At 33.4% G+C, this 21,448-nt stretch overlaps 3 protein-coding genes across 3 annotated transcripts; 2 read left to right on the top strand and 1 right to left on the bottom strand.

The window, feature by feature from the left end:
- The first annotated feature begins 156 nt into the window (after positions 1-156).
- Positions 157-4,140, top strand: LOC111909158 (uncharacterized). Its single transcript, XM_023904943.3, has 16 exons — positions 157-623; positions 734-895; positions 1,256-1,435; positions 1,537-1,594; positions 1,685-1,735; positions 1,824-1,906; positions 2,027-2,114; positions 2,220-2,261; positions 2,355-2,429; positions 2,524-2,592; positions 2,680-2,795; positions 2,884-2,996; positions 3,084-3,163; positions 3,312-3,432; positions 3,523-3,589; positions 3,843-4,140. Exons 1-16 carry the CDS (start codon positions 373-375, stop codon positions 3,967-3,969), a joined length of 1,683 nt encoding a protein of 560 aa, XP_023760711.1. The 5' UTR covers positions 157-372; the 3' UTR covers positions 3,970-4,140.
- A 1,592-nt stretch (positions 4,141-5,732) lies between these two features.
- On the top strand, positions 5,733-6,819 carry LOC111909159 (uncharacterized). Its single transcript, XM_023904944.3, has one exon. It carries the CDS (start codon positions 5,900-5,902, stop codon positions 6,713-6,715), a length of 816 nt encoding a protein of 271 aa, XP_023760712.1. The 5' UTR covers positions 5,733-5,899; the 3' UTR covers positions 6,716-6,819.
- An 8,561-nt stretch (positions 6,820-15,380) lies between these two features.
- On the bottom strand, positions 15,381-20,614 carry LOC111909160 (vacuolar sorting protein 39). Its single transcript, XM_023904946.3, has 12 exons — positions 20,109-20,614; positions 19,807-20,018; positions 19,584-19,715; positions 19,336-19,479; positions 19,110-19,222; positions 18,620-19,028; positions 18,201-18,530; positions 17,904-18,125; positions 17,585-17,827; positions 17,050-17,502; positions 15,991-16,089; positions 15,381-15,909 (listed from the first exon to the last, which is right to left on the bottom strand). The coding sequence occupies exons 1-12, from the start codon at positions 20,542-20,544 to the stop codon at positions 15,709-15,711; spliced, it is 2,994 nt and encodes a 997-aa protein (XP_023760714.1). The 5' UTR covers positions 20,545-20,614; the 3' UTR covers positions 15,381-15,708.
- Between the last annotated feature and the right edge of the window lie 834 nt (positions 20,615-21,448).

Below are 21,448 nucleotides of genomic sequence, written 5' to 3'. Positions count from 1 at the left end.
CCGGTTCTACACAATCCCGTTAATCGGTACTGGATTTTCCGGATCCAGGTCTATTCGGTCCGGATTTGGACCCACTTTCATCCCTAACTATACCGTATACCACATGAGCCAAATGTGTAATTTACTCTTAAAACTATTTAACACCTGAGTCTAGACTCCAGACTCCAGACCCACTTGTAATACGCGATTTACGGCGATCCATGTAACATAAACTTTTCTTCGATTCGGTTTGGGTTCCGGACCAGTTTTGGTAACACTTGTTCAACATCATCGCTAATCCGCATACGTTTGGTTTGAAAACCTGCAACTGCAACTGAGACACACCACAGTCAACACACACAGTGGAAAGTGAAAAGTGTGCTAGAATCCCAAATGTGGAGAAGAGGCTTTTGCAGCACCACTAGTTCCGCCTTAAACAACAAGAAATGGGACGCTCTAGTCATCGGCGGTGGTCATAACGGCCTTACTGCCGCTGCTTACCTAGCTCAATCAGGCCTCTCCGTCGCCGTCCTTGAGCGCCGCCACCTCATTGGCGGTGCCGCCATCACCGAAGAACTCATCCCTGGTTTCAAGTTCTCCCGTTGCAGCTACCTCCAGAGCCTCCTTCGTCCTTCTATCATCAGGTTTCACTAAATCATTCAAAATTTTTTTTTCCTTTTTTCTATTGTCTGATTGACCTATTTCTAAACTGGTTGTTTGATTGATTTTTATATTTAATTTGATGAAATTGAAGAGATCTGGAGTTACATAGACATGGATTGAAACTGTTGAAGAGAAGTCCTTCATCGTTTACGCCGTGTTTGGATGGACGCTATCTTCTTTTAGGTCCTGATGCTGAGCTAAATCATTCGGAGATTTCAAAGTTTTCGAAACAGGATGCTGATGCTTATCCAAGGTTCTATTCCTGTGTGACTTTCCTATCTCGATACTACATTATCATATTATTAAGAACACCAACTGTTTGCTCAAATGAGTGTGATGAATTGATGTGATCGTATTTCTATCTCCTCATAGCTAACTTCGACTTCATTACCATGGATTGATGAAAAACTTTCTTATAAGCTACATAATTTCACTCAATTCATATTCGTTATGATGATTGATGGATTGTAGAATCTAGACTGTAAACCAACTTTCTGATTCAACAAGTGGAAAAAACTTAGGGCTCCAAAGAACCTCGTTGATTTTGATTATTTGTATGTTTCTTTTACAAATCAAAATATAATCTGTTACCTCCTCTGTTTTTTACATATAGGTATGAGGATCAGCTAGAGAAATTTTGCAAGTTTATGGATCCACTAATCGATTCATCACCACCTGAAGTTCATCAAGGTGTTTCATCTTTCAATTCCCGATTGAAACACAAGTTACAAAAATCAGAATTTTGGGCACATTGTTTACATCAATCTGTCTCCATGGGTCAACAAGGGCTTGTGTAAGATTTCCTACCCTAGTGAAAAACAAGACTTTTAGGTTTTATCACATCAATTTGTTGTTTATATTTGCTTAAACTTATGTATTTATTTCTTTTTACAGAGATTTTATGGACCTTTTACTATCACCAGCATCAAACGTCTTGAATCGTTGGTTTGAGGTTGTTAATTTCTCCTCATTCCTCAATGATTTTAAAGACAATTTATGCTTTTGATAAAATTTTGATCTTTTATATGTGCATAAAATGCAGAGTGAGGTGTTGAAAGCAACACTTGCTACAGATGCAGTGATAGGAACAACTGTAAGTAACAAGTACCCTTTCTATTAATCCAATGTTTTATGCAATCACCATGGTTGACTTTGACTTTGACTTTGACTTTGTAAATCAGGGAAATACTCAAACACCAGGGAGTGGATATGTTTTGTTACATCATGTGATGGGAGAAACTGATGGTGAACGTGGAATTTGGTCGTATGTAATGTTTTATTAATAAATCAATACTTTTTTTTTCACCAAATTATACTTCTTTTTTTTGAAGTATTTGTATTTTCTTTTATATTCTCATATAATCCATAACTGATATGTGTTTAGATATGTTGAAGGTGGAATGGGCTCAGTGTCTATGGCCATTGGAAATGCTGCTAAAGAAGCTGGTGTCACCATACTTACTGATGCTGAGGTATGTCATTTTAACATATATTTGGAATAATTAAACATTATTTTTATAGTTTATAGTTTATAATTTATAATGTTATATCCACTTTTATGATTATTTGTTGTTCAGGTATCAAAGCTTATGATCAATGATTCACACACAGTAACTGGGGTGAGTGAGCTTTGTTATACAATTACAAGTTTTCAACACTCAATCATAATGAAGAAAGATTGGTCAAAATCTAACTTTGACTTTTTTTATCAGGTTATTTTAGCTGATGGAACACAAGTTCAATCTTCAGTTGTTTTATCAAATGCTACCCCTTACAAGACTTTCATGGTAACTTTTTTTTTTTATTTTCATTCTGTAAATATTTTGTAACTTGAGCTACAAGTAATTAAATTTAATTACACTTTTATAAATTCTGAAACAGGAATTAGTACCTGAAAATATTCTCCCTGATGATTTTACACGTGCTGTTAAACACTCTGATTATAGTTCCGTAAGTTTATTATTATTATTATTTTCGTTATCAAATATTATTATTCTTGTAATAAATTTTTATGATTTATAAAAATGTATTAAACAGGCAACAACTAAAATCAATTTAGCAGTTGACAAATTGCCAAATTTCAAGTCTTGCAATTTGAATTATCCTGAAGCTGGTCCTCAACATATGGGAACCATTCACATTGGTTCTGAAAGGTTTGTTATTTTTCTTTCTTTCATCTTTTTATATTTAATTTAAATTCTTATTATATAAAATAATAAAATAATCATATTTGTTCTTTAGAATGGAGGAGATTGATACTGCATGTCAAGAATCGATGAGTGGGCTTCCATCAAAAAGGCCTGTAATTGAAATGACAATTCCTTCGGTTTTAGACAAGACTATATCTCCACCTGGTATTTATTGTATAAACTTTTAAGTTTTATTTATTTATTTAGGTTTTGGTAAATAATAGAAAAATATTTTTGAATGATTTTTTGAAGGGAAGCATGTTATCAACTTGTTTATTCAGTATACACCGTATAAACCGAATGATGGAAGCTGGGAAGATCCTGCATATAGAGTGAGTTTTTATATTTTATAAAAATACATTATTAAAAATTACAGAAAAATTGTGTATTTTATGATTATTAAGTTGATTACTGATGTTTTTCACAAGTTATTGTGGTATGACATTTGATTTTTCAGAACTGGGAACAATTTTTTTGTAGGAATCGTTTGCGCAAAGATGTTTCAGATTAATTGACGAATATGCCCCTGGCTTCAGTTCATCGGTTATTGGCTATGACATGTTGGCTCCACCAGACCTTGAAAGAATAATTGGTCTCACAGGTAAATTGAATATATAAGTTTAAAAAAAAAAAAAAAAAAACTTCCAAAGGGGTAAATTCGTAATTTTGTTAAAAACATTGGATGTGACAGGAGGGAATATTTTCCATGGTGCAATGGGGTTGGATTCTCTTTTCCTCATGAGACCTGTAAAAGGATGGTAAGTAGCAACAACCAGTGGCCCTCTCTAATCATCATATTTTTTTAAGAGTAAATGACATTTTTGGTCCCTAAGTATAGCTGAAATTTGCAAAATTGGTCCCAAAAAGTTTTCTCTTTCAGTTTTAATGCTTATTTGAGGTTTTTGTAACGTTTTTGGTCCCTGTTCTGAAATGACTATAATTTGGGACCAAAATTGCAAAATCAGCTATGCTCAAGGACCAAAAATGTAATTTACTCTTTTGTTAATTCAGGTCAAATTATAGAACACCGGTGAGAGGTTTGTATCTATGTGGGAGTGGGGCCCATCCGGGTGGTGGTGTGATGGGTGCACCAGGGCGCAACGCTGCACGTGTGGTTATAGATGACATCAAAGGGTAAAATGGTAATTGTTTATCATTATTGATTGTAGTCTAGTACTAACATGTAGTGTTACTTCATGTATTTTTTTTTATCACAAATCTTATTGTTTTTTTTTATCGAGTAAACGGTGTCGTGATTTAATAATTTTGTTCTAAATTCCATGAAGGAATAATGTTTAAGTTGTTTTTCCGTGGGATAATTACAAAAATGAAGTGTAAATTTAAGAAATCGATGCAAATCATGTTGCACATCCTTCCAAATGGAAAACGCAATATGGGGTGTGATAATTGGGCAAATTGCATGTTCAAGTTATCCAACTAATTCCGAAATTGGGCTCAACTGGGTTAATGCAAGTAGTAACACCGATAGAATGATCAACATGGGAAGTATAAGTGGAGTATAGTTGCCAATAAAAATAAAAGTTGATTGTACTCCAAGACTGCTGTTTGCATCTCTAATGGTATCTATGTGGCTACGCCACTGTTTAGCTATGGAAACATGTGATTACCACATCTTGAAGACCCTAAACTTGACTAATCTAAAAATAACACGAAATAAGTCATTTAATAAAAACTCTAATGCAACGTATTTGAGAAGGAAGAAGGAAGGTTGAAGGTGATTTTCTCCGTGGAAGGAGTTTTAGAGAGAGTTTGAAGTAACTTAAGAATAATCACCTTTGGACCATTAGAAAGTAATCTCTCCCATTTTCAAACTAGGGTTTGGAGGAAATTCCAAATCAGAAAATTTATCATGTTAGGTTTGTTTAATGAAGGTTTTATGTTGGTTTTAGCTCTTAGGTTGCTAATCTACTTCCATCTCTCTCATATTCCTGACATGATTTTGAGCATAAATGGTTTTTTTGGGGCTTCAAAGCCCTAAGAATGGTGAAATATGAAATTTCAACTCATTTTCGTGAAATTGATGTAGTTTCTAATCCATCATTTATTAGAATTTGCATAAATGCGTCTATTTTTGGGAAATTAACTTTGATTTAGGGCTTTAACAGTGATTCAAGCTTCACTTATTACTCAATCTAGCCTTTGATCTATTCATGAGTTTGATGCTCTAAGCCAAATTGAAGCTTAAAAAATGTTTTGACAAGTCGATATATCATATAATTGAAAAATGTTTTGAGTTTTTAAACAAAACTTTAAAAAGCTTTTAAAACGCGTTACGAGTATGATCTACAAACCGCTTAATTCATGAGATTTGTATTAACAGGAAAATAATATATAATGTTAAATGCTAGTAATTACTTTGGACTCTTTTGGCATTTAAAAATACAGTTCTTGTTTGGAATTTATATCCCTACCTCCTTTGTAATTAGTTTTATAAAGTACAGCTCTTGTTTAGAATTTATATCCTCACTTACTTTGTAATTAATTTTAATATAAATCACAAAACTACTTATGTTTTTTTATAAACATTATTGTGGGGTGTTTAAGAATCTTTTTATATTTTATAAAATAAAGAATTTAACGGATTTGGTTAAAACCTAATAACCTATTATTGCAAAATCGGATTTGATATTGACCAAAAAAAATAGCGACTAATATATATTAGAAGATTACAATTTTTACCTCGTGGAAAATGAAAAAAAATGGTGTAGGAATGAATATTAGGGACGCATTCCTACTCGAATAGAAAAGTATGATTTCTTTCTGCAGTAAGCAATGTTTTTGGATCGGAATGGAATCGTACATTCCATTCCATTCCCTCCTCAAATACTTCAATGCCCAAAAAAGGAAAAAAGAAACAGAATAGAAGATTTATTCGCGTGATTCTCCCAATGGTAAAGATTCGGTCAAAAAAATCAAGTCAACGTTATCCACTTGACGGGGACAAAAGGGCAAAATCGTCCAAATCTTAACCTACTTCCCCAGCAAGTTTCTTAAAATAGTGTCCCCATAACCTTCTTCAACCCTAAAAACGACGGCGCCTTCATCTCATGACCACCGTCTCCGCCGTAGACAGCGACGACGAAGAGATCAATCCGGTCACAATGCTTTTACTAGACAACGACGATGATGCTCAACAGCAAAACGGTAAGAAGCCCGAACTTGCTCCGACACCCATTCAACACCAAAACTACCACCTTACGTCAATCGATTCCACCGTCGTAATCCGCCAACTTCCCTCCCAAGGCCTCTCCTTCCAGCTCTGGCCAGCCGCCGCCACTTTCGTCAAACTTCTCGACAGCTACCACGCCTCCAACACCGATCCATTCTCCGCCGCCATCACTACCGCAAAACGCCATCCACGCCTTCGCATTCTGGAGCTAGGATCCGGAACCGGCATCGTCGGGATCGCCGCCGCCGCCATACTCGGCGCTGACGTCACCGTGACGGATCTCCCTCACGTGCTGGTAAATCTCAAGTTCAACGCCGACGCTAATTCCGAAGTATTAGCCCCACGCGGCGGCGAAGTCCACGTGGCGCCGATGAGTTGGGGGGAAACGGAAGAAATGGAAGCAATAGGGCGGGAATACGACTTGATTATTGGTTCTGACGTGGTTTATCATGATCATCTGTATGAACCTTTGCTTCAGACGTTGAAATTCTTGTTGTTAGACGGCGGAGGTGACGCCGGTGAGAAGGTGTTTCTGATGGGTCATTTGAGGCGGTGGAAGAAGGAATCTGGGTTCTTTAAGAGAGCGAAGAAGCATTTTCAGGTTGAATTGATTCATGAAGATGGTCCATCTAGTGATTCTAGAACTGGTGTTGTTGTCTACCGTTTTGCAAGGAAAGATACGGTTTTGAGATGATATATCTTCTTATGGAATGAAAGAAAGATGTGAAAATCTCTAACTTTCTATAGTCAATAATACTTGTAACGTACAAATCATCAATGCACTCCTGGTTTGCGTTATACTAATCTCAATTCTCAAACTCGATTTAATGGATATCACTGAGTCATGAGACTTGAAATGTCGCGAACATAGAACGATTGTGCCAAACAAAGTTTTGATAAAAATAGGCACGTGTTCCACACGTGCACCGAGTAGTATCTTTTGGAGGATGAAGCTGTTTTTTTTTATTTTTTTTAGGAAAAGGCAATCGAATCAGTGGACCCCATGGTAACCCAGAATTCTAGCTTTTTTAGCGCGCAAGTTTAGCCCCCAAAAGGATTTCTAGGAAAACCCTTGCACATTGGACATAATTTTTAACATGTTCAAAATTTTGAAATCCTAACCTCAAACTTATGAAGGTATCAAACCGCTAGACATCACTTGCGACAAAGCTGATTATACCGCAAATAACACCGCCACGGTACCACGAGACTCTAATTGGGAAAATGACTTAAAGTGACAATTAATAACACCGCCACTGCACCAATGATTACGATTTTTTTTGATTAAAATGACAATGAAAACTGTTACTACCATTGCTATTTCTAATTAGAAGTCTCATGTAATCATTTTTCTCGAACCGCAAATGATAACTATTAGCAACGTCATGTTGTTTTGTGACATTGTCATTTTAATCGGTAAAAATCTAAATAGTTCAAGTATTGGTTTCTGAAAAATGACAACAATAGGTATTTAATTATTAGATACATAATCATTATTATTTTAAAATCAAAATAAAAAAATTGATTTAATTATTAGATACAATTAAAAATTTAGTGACCTAAAAAGCAAATTTGCAAATGTTTGCCATTTTAAATCATTTTTCTCATGTTAATATTACATTAAATAATGATCAATTATAAATAATTAATAAATATGATAATAAAATTAGAAAATGTTATTGACTCTTCCGTGAATAGAAATTGGTCAGTTAATAGCGTCGGGATCTCGGTAAGATCACGGTGGGATAGTGTTTCGTGGGTGTTGGCAAAATAGTGATTTCAAATAGCGCTCAAAATAGCGGAGCCGCTAATATCATCGAGATTGGCCGCTATTTTCCGCTATTTCGACTCCGAGATCTCGGTTTTTGACCGCTATTTCACAAAATTGATTTTAGCTATGCCGATTTCATTTTCTTTCTGTTTCTATCGCCTCTTTTCCTTCTTCTATGGATTAATTTTATATAAGGGAACGATTAACTTATTTATAAGGAATATTTAATTGATTGATTTTACATGATATTTAAAAACCGCTATCTCACTGCGAGAGCCGCTATTTTAAATCACGGCAAGCGACCGTAATTTATTTAAAATGATTTATTAAAAATAACTGATTAATAATTATAAATTTTTATTATGAAATTTTAATTAATATATATATATATATATATATATATATATATATATATATATATATATATATATATATATATATATATATATATATATATATATAGTATTGGACGGTACCGATATTGTTTCTAGGTATTCGATACTAGGGGTGAACAACCGAAGCGGCCTCTATTTGGAACCGGAACCGGTTTTTGACTAATAATGGGAACCGATAACTAGATTGTTTAGACTACACCGGTTATTTGGTCAAATATATGATTGGAACCGATACATGTTTTTATGCAGTCGATACAACTAGTTAATGCTTTGAGCCGAAATGATCATATTATACCAAATCAACCAGCAAAAATTAACTTCATACATAAAAAAAATAATGTGTTTATATAATATAAAATGAAATACAAACAATAAACTCAATGTTGAAACAACATTACTTCGGTATTGATACCTTGTGTTCTGGGACTTGTTACTCAATCAATATGTAACTAAATAATGTGTTTATATAGTCTAAAATAAATCACAAACAGATAACTGCATGTTGAAAAAAAATCTTGTCATTTCTAACTCAAAGGAGAGACTTATGAAAGTTTAAAGAATATGAGAAGTTCAATTAAAACACCTTTTGGGTCGGTCCGGATTTTTACCTAGACCCAATAACATCGAACCACCAAAAACCTGCAACTAAATCGAATATTTTGGTTTTTGAAAAAATGGAAACCAAACCATTGTTTTTATGTTCGGTTTTAGTTTTTTTGGTTTTTATACAGTTTTTTGGTTTGCGGTTCGTTTTTTATTCACTCCTAAATTTAAGAATCGAAAATCGGCCCTCTTAATGAAAACTGAAAACTGGTCCAGTTCGGTCTAGTATGACTGGGTCAATTTTCACCCCTATTGGGTACCATACCCTCGAAACCTGATTTTCACATTGTACAAGCCTTTAAGTTGTTGATACAATTCCATAAGCATGGAATACAAGGATCAAAGGCGGAAAAAAAATCCTAAAGTGTAAGCAGTACATTACAAGTTTTGTAGTACTAACCAAAAAGAAACAATGCCTCCACTATCAGTGTTCTCAATTAAGTTCGATAATCTTTATTCTAATATTCTAATAAAAGAATAGCTATTTTGCCATGTGTCACCATGTTAGACATTTTAATTAATATCATGATACTTGTCAATCTATTGACACTTGTAATTAATATCATAACACTTGTCAATCTATTAATTCTTCATTTCAAATTTCAAATTTCAAAATTTAAATCACATTTTAATTACATTAAATTAATAATATTAGAATTAAAATAAAATAAAATTTATACTAATTATAATAAAATAAAATTTATACAAATTATAAGATGATATATTTTACGTATTTATATGAATTAACGATTATAATTTTATATATAACTAAAAATATATATTTTATTTAATAAGTTATTTAAAATAATTAATTAATAGTTTTGAGTTTTTACTTAGAAAGTTTAATTAATTTTGTAACCGTGGTTCACACGGGTTATAAACTAGTTATATAATATATATATATATATATATATATATATATATATATATATATATATATATATATATATATATATATATATATATATATATATATATATATATATATATAACCTAAAATGCTAAATGCGGACTCAAATACCATGGTCAAAACTTATATGTCCAAAATATCTAACAACAAAACGATTAAAAATTATAAGCCGGTTATTTTATAAATAAACTCGAAAATACTAAAAAAAAGTATTAGAAATTACATTTTAGTCATCTGAGCAACAATAAGGAAACGTAACAAGTTTTGTTTTCACCGGTAAAGGATGTCAAACTCTTTAGTATAAGAGACTTTTAGCTCATTCAACGTACGTATAGGAAATCGGTATCCATTGAAACCAAATCGGTTCCTTCAACGTATGTATAGGAAATCACTCAAAAAGTCGTTATCAATCTGGTGTTATTTGGATTTCGGTTTAACCAACTTTTTTTTTTTACATCTTAAAACTAACCATAACCAAACCAAATAAGGTTTGGTTTAATCGGTTTTGGTTAATTCGGTTTCGGTTTATTAATTAAATTGAACAAAATTTCACATGTAAAAATAAATATTAAACTTAAAGAAAAAACTAATTACTAAACTTTTACCAAATGAAAAAAAATACACTAATACATAACATATTAAATCTAGTCTTTCATCATATGTTGCCTTAAAATATCGATATAGTCATACAAGTTGTAGAGGTATGTTAATATAACTTTAGTCAAAACAAATGACTAAAAGTTAATTGACATTTAACTAATTAGTTGTTTTCTTAATACAATATATTAACAATTATAAATTCATAATGGTTAATAATTAAATAATATGTTGTGAAAATATTTTTTAGTAACTATCTATCAATTTAAATATAAAATATTAATTTATAGATATAAACTATAAAATATATATTAATTAAATAACTTATTCGTTTTTCTAGTTTAACCAAAATCATGAAAATTTAACCAGAATCAAACCAAATAAGATATCCTTATTCGGTTAACTAAAGTGAATTAACCAAATAACTAAATAACCCAATCCAAATAAACCAAACATCATTTGATTTGGTTCGGTTATCAGTTTCGTTTTTTTTATCACAGCCCTAGTTATAACATTTGGATTTTTCAGGTATTATTATTTAAATCCTCTCGTGCTTTTAAAATTTGAAATCGTAAATTTAGCCTCACCACGACGTGATGTTTAGAGCATTACGTGGTGATTTAATGACCATGGCCTGGCGCCACCGTCCACACAAAACCCTAAGTTTCAAGCTTTGGTCCCTATATAAAGGATATGAGGGATAGGGTTTCACCCACCCTCAACCCCCATATCTCCAGAAGACACCCCCCTGTAAAAAAAAACTAGCCTCTTGTGATCTTTCGATATTCATTTTGGTGATTTGTGGCTTTTAAAGGAGAAGGAAGGTCTTGAAGAGCATTGAACCACCAAGCTAGCTCATCACCATCTTAATAAAGTTTGCAACTTTATGTATCAATGAAGTCCAAACTTCATTAAATGGTTCACATTTGGACTTCTTTGTTTATTTGTTGACATGCATGGGTTTTTACCCCCCATTTCCCTCATTTTGATTGATAGCTTCATTTTATTTACTTCTTTTTATAGTTTATTTTAGCTCATTTCATTCGCATTTTAGTTAATTTCCACGCATATTTTCCTTTTTGTTATTTTATGACCATTTCGGGTACTTTCTAGTTTCCTGAGCATAATTGCAAATTTTTTGGAGACTAGCGGAGCGGAATCTTTGGGAGGCAATTGGACTTGGAGGACAACGAGGATTTTGGGCTTGATGGCTATGGAGGAGAATTTTCGAGTGTGTTGAGATCGTTGATTGGGAGTTTGCGGAAACTATGAGTGATTTAGAGAAGACAAATTGGGCTCAAATTGAAGAAAACTTGAAGAAAAATAGCCTAGAAGTTGATTGGACTTGAATTGGGCCAATTGACTAGTTATGCAGGCCTAACTGTTGAAGTAGCCCAAAACTCCGTCACTCTTACGCGGCCCGCGTGGATTCCTGTTGGGGCATTTTCAGAATTTCAATTGAAGCTCTATATTGGGAAGGTTGGTGTGCCACTTTTCACAACTTTTGAGCATCCGAACTTGGGGGCATTTTGAAGGCCAAAAACCTTGAAGAACTTCATCATTTTACTCTTGAATCTTGTAATATGTTGGGTACTATCTTTCTAACTTTGTTTATTTGAGTTTAGCCATGCTTGGCTAAACAAAACCTGGGTTGACTATTGGTGAAATCCTTTGACTTTTTGTTGAATGTTGATGATTCCATGAACTTGTGTTTGAATCTTTATGAAAATGTTTTTTGTTTTAACATCTTATCACTACTTGTATGCTTTTTATTCATGAGTTTAAATGTGTTTGTGGTGATTAGTTAGCTAATTTCTTGATTAAGTAAATGATCTTCAAATTAGCAAGCAACAAGTGATTTTTGTGTTGGTTTTACTTCACACAATCATAAAAGCATTTTCTCAAACATGGTAGTGGAAGCTTTTGACTCCTCTTGGATTTGGTGACTTTTTTGTTCTTAATGCTAGTTGGCTTTCACTAATTACATGTTTAATGGAAATTATGACTTTGACTAAGGAAATTGTTATGAGCTTCTCTAACCATTTTAATAATTAAGAAAAGTTTAGGTAATCTCAAGCTTCTTGGATTACTATATCCAAATTAAAGATTTAAAACAAGTATTGCACCATTGGATTCTAATGATATGTTCATTAAAAAGTCCAAGTGAGGAAACCTTGAGTCAACCATCATTCTCTCATTGATTTTATATCAAACTCTTACTTTTGTTGAAATGTCCACTAAATTCTTAGTTTAATTCTAGTTTTATTTCAAGTAATTTCAAAAGAACAACCCCCCCCCCCCCCCCCCCCCCATTTTATTTTATTGTTATTTTACAAGTATTTTTACAAAGAGATTTTCATTGAGTAACAAATTGAACCAATCTCTGTGGATTCGACCCCTTTACCACTATACACTATTTTAGTGCAAAAGATTTAGAGTTATTCATTTTGTTGGCCTCGACAACCACCATTGGTCTTGTTTGAGTACATGATATGCATTTTACATACATGTCCATAAACCAATGATTTTTATGAAGCTTATTAATGGAAAGAAGTTTTGTGGAAAGTATGAGTGTTGGGATTAACGGATTAAGGACTTAATCCATTAAGCTATTTTGACCTGTTCCCATGATGTGTCATTATGCTCGCCACGACGTGGTGGCGGGTTTCTTACGCGATTATTTTGTCGTGTAGCTGCCACGATGCGGTCAGTATTTGGCCACTATGTGGTGGCTGACTGTTAACCGTTGACTTTTAGTTAAATGAGTAGTTTTAGATGTAGACTATGGTTTGGCCTTTTATGTTATTAGGTGGTGTGTAGCACCAACCTTAGGATTCTACGAGCTGTGGTGTAGTATGCTTCGTAGAGAGACGTAGGACACTAGGTGTCATTGTATGTTGTAAGTCTTTGTAACTTGCATCGAAGACCATGGTTGGGTCATGGCATAAAAGACTGCATAGTGAGGTTGTAGCAACAGAAGTGAGTGTAAGACTATGGTTGGATCATTGCATTCACATGACTGAAATAGATTGTTGGTTGAAATAGACCTTAGGGTTGGGCCCGTAGGCTGAAATAGGTCGTACATGAATGATATGTGGTATTTTGGGGAACTCGCTAAGTTTTGTACTTACGTCTTCAAGTTTAAATGTTTTAGGTACCTCTAGTAGCAAAGAGAAGAATCCGACGTGATTGCATTGCATCCACCGGAGATTCCGCACTATCTATTTTATGTTTACTCTGATATTTTAAGAATAAATTTATACTTTGGTTATTTTGTGAAAGAATGAAATGGATGGTTTTTATCTTATTAAAAAAAATTATTTAACATTTTTGGGACGTTACATTAGTTATCATCATCACAAGCCACTACTTATTCATGTTTTTGTTCTTGATATGATACATGATATTTAAACTTTTCTTTGTACCTTGTAAATAAATGCTTCATCTTCATTCCAACCACCCAAATCATCTTAATTAGGCATGTACCATAAATGATGATTTCGTTTATGGATCCAATAACAACGTTAAGTACACGTAATCATTTAGTATGTCAAATGTACCCTAATTATTGTCATACTTCAAATGTATTTCAAGATACATGTGGAAAAAGTCCGGTTTTGTGACGTGTCTCTTAGATGTTTGTCGACATCTAAAACTTCTCTGAAAAATAGATGGACCAAAGGTTTTGATGATGTCGATAATTTTTGTTTTTGTCTTGAATTTCTCAAAAAACTCCACTATGTCCTTTTATGACACCAAAATTTGAATGTTTCGAAGCTCTACCTAAATCATTTGTATATGAAATATCTATAAAAAAAAGTTTATTGGTAAATATAAAAAACATTCTAAAATCATAAAAAAATAACTTGAATTTTTTTATAAATAAAAGAATCAAAATTTAATACCTTAGAACTTCACATTCGACAAACGTCTCTCTTAACTCCAAGACTGTCTTCAACAACTCGTAAGTGGAGTTCCATCTCATAGGATAATCACTACACAAGAACTTCTTCGAGCCTACTCGACACTCTTTCATACATTTCTTAAACTTTGTAATTCTGTGGATGGATTGTCTTATATATCTAACAACTTTTTTGACATAATCCATATAGTAGTTTTTTTCCTTTTAGTCCATCTTTGGCAATAATGTTTAAGATATGGGTCATGCACCCTATCTGAAATGGTTTCCACCGTCATAATATTTAGACAATTTTTTTACCTTATCGTTTGAAATTGTGTTAGCGACGGGCATGCTCGTAATATTATTTATTCCCCATCCATGTATATAATCCAATAACAAATGGCCTAAATTATCCCCTTGTGAATATCTAAAAAAATGGTAAATCGTACTAGCTGAGCAACCTATGTATCCCTCCTTCCCCTCCTCCAGACCCACATGAAAGGTCAATTACGAAACATTAGTAATATTAGGGTTTGTCATGGTTTAAACCATGGACCTCTTGTGTGGAATTTCACACCTCAACCAGTAGACTTTTATTCACATGAAATGAAAAACCAAACTTAAAAAATGTTTGCTATCTACAAATCTAATTGAAAGGGCAAATGAATAAGCACCATCATAGTCTTATCTATTGATAATAGTAAACTTGTCAAACCGATTTGTTAATATATATATATATATATATATATATATATATATATATATATATATATATATATATATATATATATATATATATATATATATATATATATAGGGTTAAGTTCAAATGAGAACACTATTTAATGTGAGAACGTGAGAACACTACTTTATGTTACTATTCTACTATAAATTTTATATATACAACAATATGACATTATTCATCAACAAATATACGAACAATCACACATTAATATTCACATTAAAATTTTGTATATACAACTTTATGATATTATTCGTCACCGAATATATGAACAATCACATATTTAACATTCACATTAGAATTTACTAAATTACTACATGTATATATAAATTTTATAGTAGAATAGCAATATAAAATTGAATATATTCATATTATAATTATTACAATACTATACATATTAAATTCATAGTAGAATAGTAACATAAAGTAGTGTTCTCACGTTCTCACATTAAAAAGTGTTCTCATTTGAACTTAACCATATATATGTCCACCTGGTTCCAACCAGTTAACATAGTTTACATGTATTACACATTTTGGTCCTAAAATAAACCATCTTGTTGCAAAAATTAAAAAAATGCATAAAGAATATTGCATAAATTAGATACAAATTCACAAGCTTATTGTGTTAAAAAAAACCCCGACAAAACTGAATCTCGATTAGAACATGAAAGAAACATATTATTAACCATATATATATAGTGCCTTTAGCCTGTTGGACGTTTAACTTATTGAATTAGGCAATGATCTGGAGTTGAAAAAAACATGTTTTTATCGCTTCCTTAAAAAGGATCCTTTTCTGGTGGCTTTCATGTTCTGCGAGTCACGAAAACAAACAAAGTGGACAATGGTGTTTCCATTCGGATACACTGCAAAAACACTCGTTCCAATCTTTTTATTGCAAAGGGAACATACACTATCACCCGTGATCTTCAATTCTCCTTTTCTTTGCTTATACAGATCGTCTTTAACCTATAAAAATTGTTTTGTATTTAGATGACATTATATGTAACACGAGAAGATAATCAATTAATTAAACATATATAAATATACCTGTAGGTTCTCACATTGTCTCAAACTCTTGATCACTTGAAAATTCCGACATGATTCACTCGTCTTCTTCATGAGTGGTCCCAGAGATGGAAACAACCTCTGGAATAGCAATGTGCTTTCATTTAATTAAAATACTTGCTTCCCACATTATGTAAGGGTTAAACCTTAACAAAATGGTCTTTTTTTAAGCGACTATTTTCGATGTATCCAAAGTTCCATTCTTTTTACAGACTTTAAGATTTTAATACTATGAAAGTTGTTCCAAATTGGTTACGGTGACTTGTTATAGCAAGTTTACATGTTACTCAACTTTTCTTTTTTACAAATTTGGCCCATGTTTTAATTTTTGTTACGGATTGGGTCCCAGGTTTTTTACAACTTTGTTTTTACATGATTTTTTTACAAATTTGTTTTGTAAAAAAAAATTGTATTCACTTTTATGCATGTAAAGGTTGTAAAAACACCTTCTTTACATATTCGTTTATAAATTCGTTCTTTTACAAAGTTGTTTATATAACCTTTTTTTTGTAAAAAGCATGTAAAGGTGGTGAAAAAAAAAACACGAAAGTTTGTGAAAAAAACATGTAAAATTTTGTAAAAAGCATGCACTTATTCATTTTCACAAAAGTGATTTGTAAAAAAAAAAGACATTCTTATAGATAAAGTTATAAAAACCATTTAAAAAATGAATACGTAAAAAATTTTAGAAAACAAATGTTTAGAAACTAATTTGTAAGAAAAAACCAATTTGTAAAAAAAATGTAAAAACAAAGTTGTAAAAAAGTTTTGTACACGTTTGTAAAAAGTTAGGACCAAATTGGTAACAAATATTAAAACTTTGACCAAAATTATAAAAAATAAAATTTAGCTATAGGAGGTCATAGTGACCAATTTGGATCAACTTTCATATTTAGTAGTTAGTACCTTACCTCTCGGATATTAAACAATATAAAAAATTAAAAATGGTATTTTTTTTACATAGAAAATACTAGTTTTTAGCCATTTTTGGCAATAGAAGAGAAAGGAGGGGTGTAAATTGTAATATAAGTATAACCTAACCTGTAGCTTAGTCTCTTTAGGCAAGAGTCTAACAGTTTTCGCTCCATGAAGCCGGTCCCACCTCTGACTTAATACATCCAGCACTTCATCAAGCATAACTGTTGAGCTTCTTTCCTCAATAACATCATCTGTATCATAATCACTTCTCCCAGATTCACCACTACTTGCTTTCATTCTAGAATCTTCCGCGCTTTCTATCTCTACAATCTTCTTACCTAACCCTTTTCCTTTACCCCTAACTGATGACCAAGCACTCTTCAAATTACCAGTGCTCGATGAAGTCACCAAATTCGTGATCCTTTTTTCGATGTTTTTCGTTGTTTTTCTAGGGTTCATGTAAACTTGCATTAAAGTTAAGTATATGTTTCCTTGAGCTTTTCCATATTGTTGATGAGCTCCTCCCAACTCGTATACTCGATCGCAATACGATAGGGCCGATTCAGGAACATGAAGCTGTAATCATAACAGAATTCCAGTAAATGACCATTTTACCCTTTTGAACCATTAAGTAAAAAAGAAACAAACAAAATAATACCTTATGAACGTATATGGATAATGCGAGTTCATGCTGATTCATTTTTCCTAATAAGATTGCCCTTTCTTCATATAAAGCATCTGGTGGGATTCTTTTTAAAAAAGCTTCAGGATTATATTCTGAAATACCCTGTAATGCAGTTATGAGTTTTCTCCTTGGTGGAATATACAGTTTTTCATCCCACTTGTTTTGAGCAGTGAGGTCAGCATGCCAATCAAGCACTTCTGAAAGATAAATTTGCACCTACAAACACAAAAAAAAAATCATAACTTCATTCACATAAGAGTTAAATTTTGTGTTAATAAATGAAATGAATTACCATTTCATTTTGAAGATGTGGTGAGATTCCATCTTCATTCATTGAGAGCATTTGTTCCAAATATGTGGCACGTAATGTAGGAGCATGTTGTTTTAGGTAAGAATTAACCAAATCTGCAGGGATATTTCCTGATAGAAAAAGCTCAATTGTTTTTGTAGGACAACTTTCAAGAACAAATGTTGAGAATTCTAACACAAGCATATGATCAATCCCACATAAAGGCTGCATATGAAAACCATCAAAAACATCATTTTGTCTTAGATTGTGTTTGACATAATAAGAGAAGTATGAACTTACTTTGAGATAGTCGATTATCATCTCAGGTTTGAACTTATTCTTGGTGGTGATTTTGGGTTGTTCTAATTTGGAATCCTCCACTAATTCATGAAGAAGTTTAAGAGCTTCACGATGCATTGAGTTGTATTTATAAAGCCCTAACAAACAAACATCATGATTTCCTTTCTGCAACAGCTCCTCACATATCTTCATATCACAGTAGTTAAAACCCTTGAGTAATTCCAAAACAGCAACAATTTGACCAGTCAAAAGTAAAGCTTGCAGAAGTGCAGTGTCACATATTCCTGCTATCTCTCTAGCACCAGAATCAGTAGGAATATTAACTCGTCCCTAAAAACACAAAAAGAAATCAAAACTACAAAAAAGTTCAAATTTTTTTTATCCAATTGGAAAAAGTTAAGTTATTAGAGTTGATTTACCTTGTTTGATTTCTTGGAACGTGTAGTCTGGCCCACAGCATCTGAAACAACTTCCTCTGTGCCTTCAGCAGCCGCCTTTCCAACAATGTTGGGCCTCTTTTTTTTCAAATATTTTATGAGAGCTGTTAGAGTATTGTGGTTCATTTTCTTGGGTTCAAGAGCAGGAATGTCATCAGATTCCATTTGACTGATTTGAGAACTTGGAGAACTGTCTGTATAGTATTCAGTTGTACCAGAGTTGACTCTTGATAAGGTCGACTCCCCACTAACATCAGTACTTTTGTCAACTGGTTTGGGAAGAACAATAGATGGATATAAAGAAAGCACATAGGTTATTTCCACTTGGGATGCTGCAAAATGATACATGGCTTCTTCATAGCTATCGTTTTCAAACAGATAGTGTGCATATCTGTAGAATTGGACAAAAAAACAGGTGATTATCATTATCCATAATCAATAGTATTCAGGTTAATTATAAATTTATAATTACCTGATATGAATTGATTGCTCCTTTGAGGCTCGTAGACTTGAATCTTCTGGTGGAAGCATCTTACATAATACTAAAGCTTCTTCAAAGTTTCCAGATGCTGTCAGTTGTACAATCTGCATTAAACATACAGTAATTTGCATACACTTCCAGTAATCTTTAAGATAAAAGAAGCATACAATTTACATAAGATTGCATACAGAACTATTTTGATTAGTATGAAACAAACCTGTGCACCAAGAGGAACAGGGAACAATCCAAATAAACATCTTTCTAAGGAAACGATAATCCCATTATTTCCTTGTTGAATATGGCGTACATTGCGTAGAACAATAGTTTGTATCAGTGGATAAGGGACTCTCAAAGATCGTATCTGAAAGATTCAGGTGGAATAGAATGTGTAGATAGTAATATTTCAAGATCATGATGGAATTAAGAAAGTAGTATTCAATTTGGTGGTGTAGATTGTTGAGATACCTCAATGTGTTTTGGTAAAAGTGCAATAACATAGGGTTTCTGAATGACAACTCTTGAGGGTGGCTCAGACCAACAAATTCTGCCTTCCTGAATGAGCTTACCATTTTGATCTACAAGCACACCAAGGTTATCCTGACAAAAATGTCAGATCATTAGTTCATGTTCATATATGATGTAATTATGATCCTTTGATGGCATTTAAAATGATGAGAATGCATAGTACCTTCCCTAGAAGAAGTTCTCCGGATGGAAGAGGCACCATTACAGGTGGAGCAATCCTCCCCCATGGGAAGATCTCGTATAGTGCACCATTTGTGGCATTCAGTATCGTGTATTCTCTTCTAACTCCCACACATATGTTTTCCCCACACCAAGACATTGATCTGACTGTATCTGGAACACCAAATTCTTTCACCTCCACGAATCCCCTCACTCCTAGAGATACAAAACAGATTTAGGGTAAATGTATAGTTCCGAAATTCACATTTGCACTTACTCTCAATTGGAAATCAAACAGAAATTCACCATCGTGTCTGAAAATGCAAACTCTCTTTTGCCTAGCGAAGCACAAGAACCCTCTGCGATCTTCCCATGAATATGCACTGGCTCCTTTTGCCTTCGAAATCACCGTTACCGGCTCCAAATTGGGTAACCTATGGATCGCAATTGACTCAGATAGAGACAGCAAAAGCTCTCTTGACGCCAATAGCTCCATTGACCACACCTGTTTCTTCGAGAATCCATTGACGTTTCTTTCAAGCACGTACAGTTCCTTCTTGAGTTCCAGCGTTTGATAGAGGCGATCGGATGAGGAAGATCGATTGGCGGATTCTGAACCATAGATTTGTAGAGATCCGTCGGAGCAAGCGAGTAGTAGCTTTGCGCCGTAGTATTCGACGGCATTGATCTTCTTCGGACAATCATTGAGCAATTCGCGAGAATCGTATGCAGTGTGCACCATTTTTGTGCTGCTCCTTCAAATTATGAGCAACGATGAACATAACCTTAGCCAGGTTGTTTCCACAACGACGCCGTATGAGGCGTACTATATATATATATATATATATATATATATATATATATATATATATATATATATATATATATATATATATATATATATATATATATATATATATATATATATATATATATATATATATCTGCAACTGCCTCGTTCGGTTATGGATGGCGGTTAGTCTCGTACAGGTTTATAAGCATCATAGTACAATCACATGATGCACAAATACGGTACAACCTCTTTGGTTTTGTTTTTGAGTAAATTACGCGAATGGTCCCTATGGTTTAGGGTAATTTGCACGCTTGGTCCCTAACTAGTTTTTTTAACTCGGAAGGTCCCTATTATTTATTTTTGTTATGCGTTTGGTCTCTATTGTTTATTTTTGTTACGGGCTTGGTCCTATCTTAGCTAAAAAGACTATTATTTCAATAGGGAAAAATGGTGAGGTAGGTAAGATAAGATGATGGCGAGGGTACACGTTCTGGGTCAGCATTTCCTCATGAGTCGAGATATCCCACTCATGATTTGGAGCTGGGAGCGGTAGTGTTCGCTCTCAAGATCTGGCGACACTACATGTACGGGGTTCGATGTACGATATACACGGACCACAAGAGCTTGAAGTATTTGATGGATCAGTCCAACCTAAATATGCGACAGAGGAGGTGGTTGGACGTGGTCAAGGATTATGATTGTGAGATACTGTACCACCCGGGCAAGGCTAATGTTGTAGCCGATGCACTGAGCCGTAGGGCGGAGAGCGCCCCATTGCGAGATGTATGTTTGAGATTGACGGTGATGACTCCGGTTTTGGATGCTTTTCGAGGGGCCCAGGCTGAGGCTGTGC

This window comes from Lactuca sativa, chromosome 4, assembly GCF_002870075.4.
Source record: "Lactuca sativa cultivar Salinas chromosome 4, Lsat_Salinas_v11, whole genome shotgun sequence".
Lineage (NCBI taxonomy): Eukaryota > Viridiplantae > Streptophyta > Magnoliopsida > Asterales > Asteraceae > Lactuca > Lactuca sativa.
This window is presented reverse-complemented; position numbering and strand designations above follow the sequence as displayed.